Source organism: Peromyscus leucopus, chromosome 9 (genome assembly GCF_004664715.2).
Source record: "Peromyscus leucopus breed LL Stock chromosome 9, UCI_PerLeu_2.1, whole genome shotgun sequence".
Classification (NCBI taxonomy): domain Eukaryota; kingdom Metazoa; phylum Chordata; class Mammalia; order Rodentia; family Cricetidae; genus Peromyscus; species Peromyscus leucopus.
Genome location: NC_051070.1, coordinates 114167350 through 114179941, shown reverse-complemented (window position 1 = coordinate 114179941; position 12592 = coordinate 114167350). Strand labels below are relative to the sequence as shown.

The 12592-nt window shown below is 37.0% G+C and overlaps 1 protein-coding gene across 25 annotated transcripts in view; it reads right to left on the bottom strand.

Annotated features, from left to right (window-relative positions):
- LOC114702135 (sarcolemma associated protein) overlaps positions 1–12592 on the bottom strand; it is a 128245-nt gene that overhangs the window by 39901 nt on the left and 75752 nt on the right. For 13 of the 25 annotated variants that reach the window (XM_028882429.2, XM_037208775.1, XM_037208771.1 and 10 more), the window contains one exon: positions 7419–7481. The exons of the other annotated variants lie outside the window; for them this stretch is intronic. In XM_028882429.2, coding sequence (XP_028738262.1) covers positions 7419–7481 — 63 coding nt within the window. The remainder of the gene's footprint in view (positions 1–7418; positions 7482–12592) is intronic. 25 annotated transcript variants of the gene reach the window in all.

Sequence of the window (12592 nt, the reverse complement as noted above, 5' to 3'; positions counted from 1 at the left end):
TTTATAGCTGCCTAATTATAGGAATATAAATCTTCTGGTTTTTCTCAACTGTACTGATTGTTTTAAAGACAAAAAACACAGCCAAGCAGTGGTGGCGCACGCCTTTAGTCCCAGCACTAGGGAGGCAGAGGCAGGCAGATCTCTGTAAATTCAAGGCCAACCTGGTCTACAGATCGAGTTTCAAGATAGCCAGGAATACATAGAAAAACCCTGTCCTGGAATGTGGGAGCCCGTTCTGGGGTTCCTCGTGGCTTTACCCAGCAGGTCCGAATAGAGGATGATCAGGACCACGGGCCCGAGTGCAGGTGTCTGATATGGCCTGCACTTGGCTGTGCTGGGGGAGGAGGTCTTTTGCTCCACCCCTTGGTGTCTCTATAAAAACCCTGGACCAGAGACAGTCCGGGCCCGTTGGAATAGGTTCCAGGCCCTCTCGAGGCTATCCTTTATTTTCTATCTGTTTATCTCCGCAAGATTCTCCGCTATAAATCCTTCTATCTAATATTTCCTGCTGATCGCACTCAAGAAAACTCTGGGAAGCTGTGGGGGTGGTGGGTAAACGCCCCACACTGGAACAAACAAACAAACAAATAAATAAATAGAATAAGAAACCTATCAAAAGATTATAATGTATTACTCAAAACTCTCCTTTTTCGTTTTGAGAAAGTGAAAAACAAAACAAGACAAAAAACCTCCAACAACACAAAACTCTACTGTAATACATTTAATCCAAAGAGAGGAACCAGATCTCCGCTTCTGATCCTATGTACCTCCCCACCCATCATCAGAGATCCAAAGAAAGAACCTTCATGTAACATAACTTCAGATCTTGAAGCAGGTATCTGACTTGCCACAACTGAAAGAGACAGAGCAGAGGGCTTTTTTTTTTTTAAGCATCCATGGTTGGTGTGAGAGAGGGTTATCACTCTTACTCTTGTTCCTCCTCTTCTCATTATGGAGGGAGGCCATGTTGTCCTAGCACAAGCAGCCTCTTATCTCAGCCTCATCAGTGCCACAATGACAGGCACGTGCCACCACAGCTAGATATTTTCACATTTAAGTCATATGTATTTATTGTGAAAAAACATACACTAAAGAGCATTATTAAAAAGGTATGGGTGTTTATAAAATGAATTTCTATGAGACAGAACCTCTGTGATAGGATGGCCAAACACCCTAATTGTCGTGCTAGAAACCCCATCCAAGGACTGAGGGATCTGGATGCAGAGATCCACGGCTAGGCCCCGGGTAGAGCTCTGGGAGTCCAATTGGTGAGAAAGAGGAGGGTTTATATGAGCGAGAATTGTTGAGATCAAGGCTGGATAAAGCATAGGGACAAATAGCCAAACGAATGGAAACACATGAACTATGAACCAATGGCTGAGGGGCCCCCAACTGAATCAGGCCCTCTGAATAGGTGAGACAGTTGATTGCTTGATCTGTTTGGGAGACATCCAGGCAGTGGAACCGGGTCCTGTGCTCAGTGCATGAGTTGGCTGTTTGAAACCTGGGGTTTATGCAGGGTCACTTGGCTCAGTCTGGGAGGAAGGGACTGGACCTGCCTGGGCTGAGTCTACCAGGATGATCTCAATCCTCGGGGGGAGGCTTTGCCCTGGAGGAGGTGGGAATGGGGGGTGGGCTGGGTGGGAAGGGGGGCGCAGGAGGGGGGAGAACAAGGGAATCCGTGGCTGATATGTAGAACTAAATTATATTGTAAAATAAAATAAAATTTAAAAAGAAAAAAAAATAATACTCTTGCACATGTATTTGTTTCCTCCCTTTCTTGGTGTATATGTGTGTGTGTGTGCTCATGTGCGAGTATACATGCACATGTGTGCACACGCATATGAAAGCCACAGATTTACACTGGGTGCCTTCCTCAGTTGCTCTCCACATTGTTTTTTGAGAGATGATTTCTCACTGAAGCTGGTGCTTACCATTTGGCTCGACCAGCTGGCCAACACATCCCAAGAATCTTTCTGTCTTTGCCTCCCCATTTCTGGGATTACAGGGGTGGGTCAACATGCCCCGCTTTCCACTCTGCTGCTAGAGATCCTTCTGGTCTTTATGCTTGTGCACCATGCACTTTACCAACAGAGCTACCTATCTCCCTGTGCACTCACATCGCTTTACACACACTACCCAGATATAGCTGACTAAAGAAAACTTGAATGCTATAGTGTGTATTCTTACAAGTTAACCTTCTTTCACCCAATAGATCACAGTGCATTTATTCACTTACAATGAAAGTCTTTGGGTTGTTTCCAGTTTTGAACTATTATAAACACTGCTCCTGTGAACATCCTTGAGTTTTAATCTGACATATTTCCTTGGACACTTCTACAAGGAGCTTATTCTGGGGAGCAGAACATAATTTAACATAATTTAACATAATTTAACTACATAGGGAACCATCAACTAAGCACTGAGTTTAACCAAAAAGTATCAGATAATAAAATTACAAGAGCTACTGAATCTGCCCAAAGCTAACAGAGAAGAACTAAACTTTTTCTTGGTTCACAGGAACAAATTACGTACCACATTACTGTGTGGTACAAAATGAAGAACAAAGTGCGTAGTCAAAGGGAAGCGGAAGGGGCCAGGAGAGCAAACATTCCGGCCATCAAAATTCTGTAATGCATGCATCCTGGTAATTAAAAAGTAACTCTAGAGTCTGAGAAGATATTACAGCAACATGAAAAACAAAGCTAGCTCAGCTGGCTCACCAAGCTACATGCCTGGGATAGAGAAGGAGGAAACAGGCTACTGTAGGAAAAGCCTCTGCTGATTCTCTCCACAGTTCCAAACATATATGTGTCTCCTCCCTCCTAGTTTACAAGCACTTCTATGTGCCAAGATTAGAAAGCACCTGAAAATATAGTCTCAAATAAGTTTCAGAATAATCTCATGAGATAGGTACTACCACCTCATTTTGTAAATGAAGGAATTAAGGCTAAAGGCGGTTATTTTGCCAGGAATCACACTATCAGTGAAAAATCACATCAAGATTCCTCTTATATTATATTATAATATTATATATTATTGGAAATGAGCCAAAGTGACTCAAAAAGTTGTTTTTTAAAAAGCAAATACCAAAAATAAACTCATTATAATTAATATTAAGATATAATTAAATTATAATTAGTATTCAACATCAAGCTAGCAACTAATCTTTCTCAGAGAATGGCAACTCACTAGCAGAAACGCAGCTTCAGAACTTCATAGAAGGGGCTCCACATTTACATTTTAATAATTCAGATATTTACACTGGTATTCATTTCTGGTGAAGTAAAATTAGTTAAAGCAATTCTTGCTATAAAAGACATTCTAGAAGCTGTTTTAAAACAAGAGAAAGGAGGAACTAGCAAGAGAGAAAAGTATTCAGAACTCAAAGACAGGATAACAACTTAGTAAAAACAGACCAAGTTTAAGAACAGAAGGAGTGTTTCTGCAAAGATAGCGTTCGAGTTAATTTACAATTGTTCTCTTCCGGCAGTTCAAGTGTTAAAAGAGCTGCCAACAACCTTCAATGTATCCTAAACCAGATGAACTAAGAACAAAAAGATCAAATATTAGCAACACCAAACTCTGAACAAAGCAGCATTTTCCTATGATGGGGATATAAACTACCTTGAGTATAGAACCACAATTACTTGTTCTTTATCATAAATAAACTGATCAGGTTTAGACAAATAAAAATTTTTTAAACTGAAGTTTAAAAATCTGTTTCAAGTAGAGTATGTACTCAGATAACCCTGAGCCTGTCCTGAGGCTAACCTCATAGAGTGATGCACAGTAAATATTGAGTTACCCAGCAACCCGGATTCACTGGATTCCTCTAAATAAGGCCTCAGTTTCAATGAGAGTGAAGTCCTGTCCAGAAGAAGGTAATGGAAGAAGCCTGCAGAAACTGACTATAATTTCAAAATGAGGATGGGGCCAGAGAAAATTTTTTTGCATACAGTAAAATAAAAAACACCTGAGGATAATGAAAACAAACATGGATTTAAGAATATAAAGGCATGAATTTCACTTCAGGGCACTTGGTAATACAATCAAGGAGATGAGTCTAGTCTGTCTCTACAAAGCAGACTCTCTGAGAGGAAAGTTTTCTGGCATCCAGTAGCAAAATCTTTCCCCTTGTGAGGACACAGGGCAGCCAGAGACACCAAAGAGGCAGCATCTGTCCAGAGAATACTGTCTTTCCCTGTGCTCAAGGAAGGGTCTTAGGTCTCCATGTCCTCATGTCCTTAAGAGTTTCCTCCTTCATCTTTTCACACAGCATTCAAGTTAAGTTAGTCAAATGACAGAGTTCATGGATCCAAATAACACACATGGGTAATATGTCAGCCCAGACAGCAACTTTGGCAAAACACAGCAAGTGTCAATGCATCTATTAGGTTTATAAAGTAAACCTCAAGTACTGAAGTAACTAAAGTTTACAGGAAGACGGAAGGAACTAAGTCCTTCCAAAACCCTCCATTCCTGAAGATAAGTTCTTGCTAAAAGCTTTTTAACAAGTTTTAATGAAGTTATCTGATAATTTCAGACTTTATATAATTTTATACAGAATATTTACAGATTGGGAATTATGCAAAGGGTTATACTTAAACCTGTCTAAAGCCCACCTTCTTTCCCTAGGATTAACACCTACTCTCTAAAAGAATTTTTTTTTAAATATACTCTGACTTTCCATACAAGGAAAACATTGAAATGTGTTCCTGCTCTGTTAATTTCTACAAAATCAAGCTGCTCTCTTATGGGTTCATGCAGTAAGTTTGAATATTTCCCTACATATTAATATAGATGAAGAATCCAATAGAAGCAAATCATGTGCTTTTTTAGTTTTTAAAACATTGACTTTATGTTACATAAGCCCAGTAAATAATAAAGACAAGGTATGGACATTGACCTTTCAAAAGACTGGAAACAAAAATCTAACATAATACTGCACACTGAATACATACTTTGTGATAGAGACCAATCAACTTAAGATGCCTAGCCATTTAAAAACAGCAAAAGAGATTGTGTATGGCTGTCAATACATAATTCCAAACTACTCTAAAACTCTTTTGGTAAGTTTACCTGAGCAAAGGGTTTGTTGGCTCTCCTTGCTTGTGGTAATACTCATTAAACTTAATGTCTACATGGCCCTTCTAACAACAAACAAGGCTAGAGGTAACCCTTGCTCCAGTAATCATATATTTAGGAGCCAAATTAATTTGGAAAATTTGAGATAACATCTGGAATCATCAAAAGCAAACTGTTGCTACCTAAAAGTCAGAAACCACGTTCTAACAAAGCCCCTCTTAGACACTCAAACAGAGTTGAACCTTTCACTATTTGCATTAAAAATCCAGATGTGCCGGGCGGTGGTGGTGCACGCCTTTAATCCCAGCACTTGGGAGGCAGAGGCAGGTGGATCTTTTTGAGTTCGAGGCCAGCCTGGTCTACAGAGCGAGACCCAGGAAAGGCGCAAAACTACAGAGAAACCCTGTCTCGAAAAAACAAAAACAAAAAAAAAAATCCAGATGTGCGGGAGCCCCTCTGTTTTGCTTCCTGATCTTTGCTCTGCCTCTGTATACAAGAACCAAGTTTATATTCTGCCTTTCCTTCTGTGGACCAGAGGTTCAGTATTTTCCCATGCAGTCACACGGTCTCCATGGACATCACTTGATGGGTTAACATTCTCATTGAGGGGATTTGCTGTAACTTCTATAACTTCTGTTTTCTTAATGCTTGCTGGTGGCTCATTTTCCCACATCAGTATGATGTAATAAAAAAAAAAATCTCTAAGCAGATTTTCTTCATTTAAAATAAATATTAAACTACAGTTACACTTTATATTACTTTAAATTGAATGTGTAATATAAATTAGACATTTAAACAGGTTTTTCGTTTCCTTTCTTAAATGCACAAGTAATAAGAATAAGGTCTGTGACTTTTATTTGTTACTAACAAAATAAGGACTTCTAAAAGTTACAACTCAGCAAAACATTCTTTGGAATATCCTCTCATTTGTTAGGCTCAAAACACAAATTCTAAAGTATATATATATGATTTCTTCTAGGGTCTGGGTTTAAATTTACGTCCTCTTGCTGATTTCAGTGGCTATGAATCATCTTGCCCCAAAGAAATCACTGTCCCAATTCCCATAAGTGATATGCAGTAGTCAGAAAGTTTAAAAAAAATAAAATAAAATAAAAAGCACCAGTCTTTGGTTCACAAGTATTAAGAGTTTGGAAATATGGTACATTTATTAGATAAACTACCTTACATAACTTTAAATTTTATTTTATTGCAGCATCTAAAACTGAGAGGGAAAATAAAAACAGCAGCTCTTCTAAAAGCATTTAGTGCAATTACATGTTTTTTCTAAATATCTCCTGGGAGTTATAACTGTGACTCATTGAAAGTGCATGCTCTAATTCGAGGTGTGGCCCTTATAACCTCAAGTTGTCCTGGAGTTAAGAATGGGGCAAACATATACGCATGGACAGCCACAAAATGAGATATGGATAAAGAACTAGGAAGCCGGGCAGTGGTGGCGCACGCCTGTAATCCCAGCACTTGGGAGGCAGAGCCAGGCGGATCTCTGTGAGTTCGAGGCCAGCCTGGGCTACCAAGTGAGTCCCAGGAAAGGCACAAAGCTACACAGAGAAACCCTGTCTCGAAAAAAAACAAAAACAAAAACAAAACAAAACAAAACAAAAAAAAAAAGAATCTCAAAATTTAATCTGTGATAGAACTAAATCTTGAATAAAGAAGGCGTATTATCAATATTTCTTCATCAAGTACCAACATAGAAAGTTTAGGTGTGAGCAGGAGAGATGGGTCAGCAGTTAAAAGCTGCTCTTGCAGAGGACCTGGGTTTGATTTCCAGCGCCCACATAGTGGCTCACAACTCTCTGTAATCCTAGTTTCCGAGGATCTGAAGCCCTCCTCTGGCCTCTGAAAGCACTGCATACACATGGTGCACAGACACACACACAAACAAACAAACAACCACACACATAAAAAATAAACATCCTTAGAAAGATAAACTTTAGGTACTTCACACCCCAGACAGTCTGTTTTATCCCCTGATAAATGACTTTTAATTAGCAAGCTTGAAATTTCTTCCTTTGTGTTTCTGTGCACACGGGCATGTGTGTGTGTGTGTGTGTGTGTGTGTGTGTGTGTGTGTGTGTGTGTGTGTGTAGGGGCCACCAATATGATCTGCTCTGCTCCATATGTGGAGGCAACTGCACTAAGAATACTTTTCTCAAAAGAGAAAAACAAACAGGTTTGCTGACTCCTGAAGATAGTTACTTGCACACTTCAACTACAACAAATACATTGATTTCCTTGTTTTTCCTCTGACTTCTTAATCTCAGTCCCTGATTTCATTAAAATCAATGAGAAAAATACTCTTTACTCACTCTGGCATTCTATGAATTGATGAATAAAAGTGCAGTCCCCGCCACTCTTTGAAAGCAAGTGCTCTAATAAAGAAAGAAAGACCTTTTAAGGACATAGTTTGTTGCTGTCTTGAAATAAACAACAGCAAAGGTTAAAAAAATGAAATATTTTAACACAGGTAATTGAAAAGGACTAATAAAGTTGGCTATATTCTAACACATATTTTAGAGTTCAATAACTGAAAGTTGTAATTTATATAATCACTAGTTTCCTCTGAATGGCTAGCTTTTAAAGGTGCAGTTTTTTATCCGAAGAGCTGAAAAAAACAAACAAAACAAATATATTGCTTTGAAAAGCTTTTCCCACTTTTCATATGTACCTTTCTCCATGATAGGTTTGCAAATCCTCTTAAGTGATTTTTGTGTTTTTATTATTGAAATAATTTCCTTTTCTAACAGTCTCTCTTCAAAGCTGTTGGTCTTAATTAAGATGTAAAAGGTAAAAACTTTAAGAAGGTATAAAATCAGCCAGGCATGGTAGCATATGCCTGAAATTCCAACATTCAGGAGGATGAGGCAGGAGGACTGCCATGAGTTTGAGACCAACATGAGCCACATAGTGACTTTCAAGAGAACTTGAACTACAATATGAGCCTTATTTAAAAAAAAAAAGTTGGGGAGGGGGTTACCATACAATAATTTTTTTTAATTTTAAGGAATTGATGAGATAGATATTTTTATACATTCATTTTCACAAACAGCTTCCCATTTTAAGTACCTTAATCTATACCATATATACCATTACAACATTATATTATTTATCTCCACCCAATTCTCATGTTTTACACAGTTGAACAAGAGCTTCATTAATGGTTTTGCTTACATCAGATATAATCCAGTTTTGTAAAAAGTAGATTTAAAAAGGAGAAAATTAAAAATTAACACAGTAATTAAAGAGTTCCAGCCCTTTTCTTATAACAGTCTTCACTATTTCAAAGATCAAAGGCTAACTTGTAAATCCAGCTAACATTCTTTAGTTACATATCCGTGTCTTTCAAAAGTACACAGGAGATTCTCGAAGGTTTAGTGTTAAAAGACTGTGCTCCCACATAGTCACTACCAGGAAGGTCTAAACGCACTGAAACCTGGACTGAGCTCTGCTCTCACCACCAACTCCTGCTTTTCCACCTCAGCCCACCCACTTCTCTCTTGTCTTATATTCTTATGTACATTTGTCACAACTCACTGTTGTGACAGTGCCTCTTGACATCTTTCCTGTTAATTGCCTTCTGAAACTTTCCAATTTGTCTTTTTCCTTTACCTAGTCACACAGTACCCAAAGGGCCCACGATAAAACGGGGAGCTTTTGTTTTAGAGAGATGCACAAAAAGTTCAGTACAGCCCCAAATGGAGAAAAAAAAAATGAAAAGTTAACTGCAACAAAAATCTGGAATTAAAGAAGTAATTTTAACAAATAGGATTTGTCAACAAGCTAACAAAAACCCCCCAGTATATTAGAAAATGTCAAGGTAAAAAGTTGGTTTACATAAACTCTAAACTATAACAACACTTTCAAAACTCAAACTATACAATATCACGTTAAGTGTAAAAATGTGTTTGGGTAGGTAAAGAAAATATAGTTCATATATGTGACAGTTTTATGCAGTCATAAAGATGAAATTAGAACATCTGCAGGAAAATGGATGGAATTGATGATTGGCATGTTAAACAAGATAAGCCAGACTCAGAAGGCCAAACAGCACAAGTTTCTTTCATATGTAAAATCTGGACTTACATGTATATCTAACATACGTGCTGTGAAAGTAGGAAGCGATTATGTAGGGTGAGGAAGTAGCCTGAAAGGATAACGGGGAGAAAGACAACCATCTCTCTGTGTGCTCTAGCTTAAACCCACTCATTTACTTGATATGAAAGCAAAAGGAACCACTGGGGAAAGAAAGAGAATCAGGGAAGAGGCAAAGAAGGAAGGGCATATACGCACAAAAACGTCAGAAACCTTCATTTATGCTTACCAAAAAGTTTAAAAGCTTACTTGGAAACAAACCTGAACATACCTAAAGGCCTTTATGACACTATCTGAAACCAAATTTCAGATCAATATTAATCAATTTCTGGTGACTCTTATTCAAAACTGGGAATCCCCACAGGTGGTCTAAATGAGAATGGCCCCATAGGCTCATATATTTGAATGCTTGGTCCCCAATTAATGGAACTGCTTGGGAAAGATTAGGAGGTGTGGCCTTGTTGGAGAAGGTGTGTCACTGGGGGTGAGCTTTTGGGTTTCAAAAGCCCCAAGCCAAGTCCTGTCTCACACTCTCTTGGCATGGAACTTGCAGATCAGATATAAGCTCTCTGCTACTTCTCCAGCACCATGCCTGCCTGCGCCATGCTTCCCGCCATGATGGCATAGACTCATCCTCTGCAACTGTAAAGCCCCAATTAAATGTTTTTTTCAACTACATATATGGTCATGGTATCTCTTCTACAGAGCAACAGAATAGTAACCACAACACTCACTGTTACTCAAAGATCACCCTTTATCTATTCTAGTTTTACATAGAAGAACCCAAAAGGTCATAAAAGGATGATGGATCCCCTGGAGCTGGAGTTAGAGGTGGTTGTGAGCTGCCACGTGGGTTCTAGGAATCAAACCCAGGTCCTCTGGCAAAGCAGTCAGTGCTCTTAATCACTGAGCCATCTCTCCAGTGCCCTATGTACTATATTTTTAATATCTGAACCCAACCCTGAAAATATTAAGTATACTGGCTTAGATAACTTGTTATTAAAGTAAAAAAGTAAATACATATATGTGCCATATCAAAAGCACCTTTTACATGCATCAGACAACAATGTCACAGTCTATATAAAGCATGTCAAGCATTACATTTAATAGTGTATTACTTGAATTCAGGCCCTTAGAGATTAAGTTGACACAAATAGAGAACATATTATCACTGGTAATCCAAAAGAAATCAGATGTTTATTGGAAGGAAAATTAGTCTCTATGATATTGGTTAAAGTTAAAGAAATGGAAAAAAGACAAACACAGAAACATAAAGAACCATTCTTTTTATAATGAATTTTTTATATAAATGAGTTTTCTATGGATTACAGTTTTCTCTATACCCATGTTGTAGTTACGCTACTGTAGCCATTAATTGAACATGCCACCAAGGCATTCAAATGTGGCTCATTCTAACAGAGATATGTGGTAAGCATAAAATAAATACATGTTTCAAATACCTAAGGAAAATTAATGTGAACTGCTTCATTAATAATCTTAAAATACTGATTAAATGTTTACATAACATTTTTGATATTGTTAGTTAAATAAAATTTAGTATTAAAATGTGTTTTTACTTGCTTCTTTTTAAACTTTACTGTAGTTACCAGAAAATTTTAAATTTTACAATTATTCTCATATTGCTTCTAGACAACACTATTCTCTATTCTAATATATATTTAAATAATCCTTATTTTAAAAATGAAACAAAACTTATGGTATAAAATCTGTGCTTGTAAAAAAGTTAAGTCATTTTAAAAAGAGTTCACTGGAAGAAGTATGAACTATAACATCTCTAGACACTGCTGACATTTCCTCTTGCACCTATACTTAGTATTTTCTCTACTACTTAAAGCGTGATGCTAACTTAAAAATTCTATGGCTAAGAACTTTGGTGATGTTTGAAAAGGTAAATTATCCTACTACAAAGTCCATTCCACAACAAAGTGTGGCATAATGAGATTTGTGTATACGTAAAAACTTACTGTCAAAATGTCATTCTCACGCTACTTAATTTATTGTCAACAAAGACCCAAATGCTTTAACAATGGAATAACTATAGCAAGGAGTTTCCCAGAACAATATACAAAATTTATTTTAATATTAAATTAAGGAATCTATGACTACTCACTAATAGGAAAGCAGTCTACTAGTCTAAATTTTCTGGCAAACTTTTACATAGTAATTTGACAACTCTAGTTAAAATATGGTTTTGTATATATATAAAGATTATTAATTGAAAAAATAAAAGTTCTCAGTTTGCATTAATGTAACACTTGACACTTATTCAAGGAAATAACGGATTTATTAAAAAGTATACAATCAGAAAGGAAAAGACAAGCAAAATAATCATGGAAAACATAAAATCATTTAAGGAAAATAAGTACTTCCAAAGATTAACTCATTTAACAAAAATTTGCTAAATACTTATAATGAATAGCAATAAAGTTTTGGTAAAATGAATATAAACTACACCTTTAAAATTTCTCAAATTGAAACTCAGAAATTTGAATCTGAAAAACTTAAGGCATTTTACAAAACACATAGAGTAGTCAAATAGCAATGGATAATTTTTTTCTCTAGAATTCTAAAATGCTTAATATATGCAATATTACACCATGGCCATATAGCTCACACATACACAATTCCTGGACCTGCTTTGGCAGTTACTATAAGAATTTTTTTTTTCCTTTTTGTAATGCTGGAATTGAATCCAAGGCATAAACTAGGAAAACTCTTGAAGTTACCTCTCCAGCTCACCCATTTTTAAGTTAAAACAAATCAAAAGAAACTAATTAACTTTGACCCCTTGCCATGAATGATAAAGATATACCCTGATATGTGGAAAAAAAGTTTCATTAGAAGTTCTATTTTTGACCTTGATATCTTCTTCTAACTCCTGTATATTAAAATGAGATAAGCACAGCAGTATGCACTGCACATAACTTTATTCCTTTAGTACTCCAAACATCCAAAAACTACCAAAAGATTTTTCTGATTAGAGAAATCTCATTCTCTGATCAATAACACAGATGGGTAGAGAAAGTAGTTTCCATGTGTCTAAGGGTCCAGTGGGACATTAAATAAGCTCCCACACTGCAAATGGAGACCTGGAGCCAAGCATGAAGGAACAAACAGTAGTAGAGCTCTTTGGAAGGTAAGAGCCACATACAAAAGCCATGGCTAACAATGAACACCATTTTCTTATCTCAATTTCCACATAACAAGGGATATCTGAGGACAGATCACATCTTGTGTCTTAGACTATAAAGAGAAACTGGATTTTAGAAGACAAAACTCAATGGTATATGAACAGTTATAAATGTGTTTCATCCCAAGCACTAAAAATCACTAGGCATTTAGCTCTCTGTCCTGCTTAAATGATAAAACG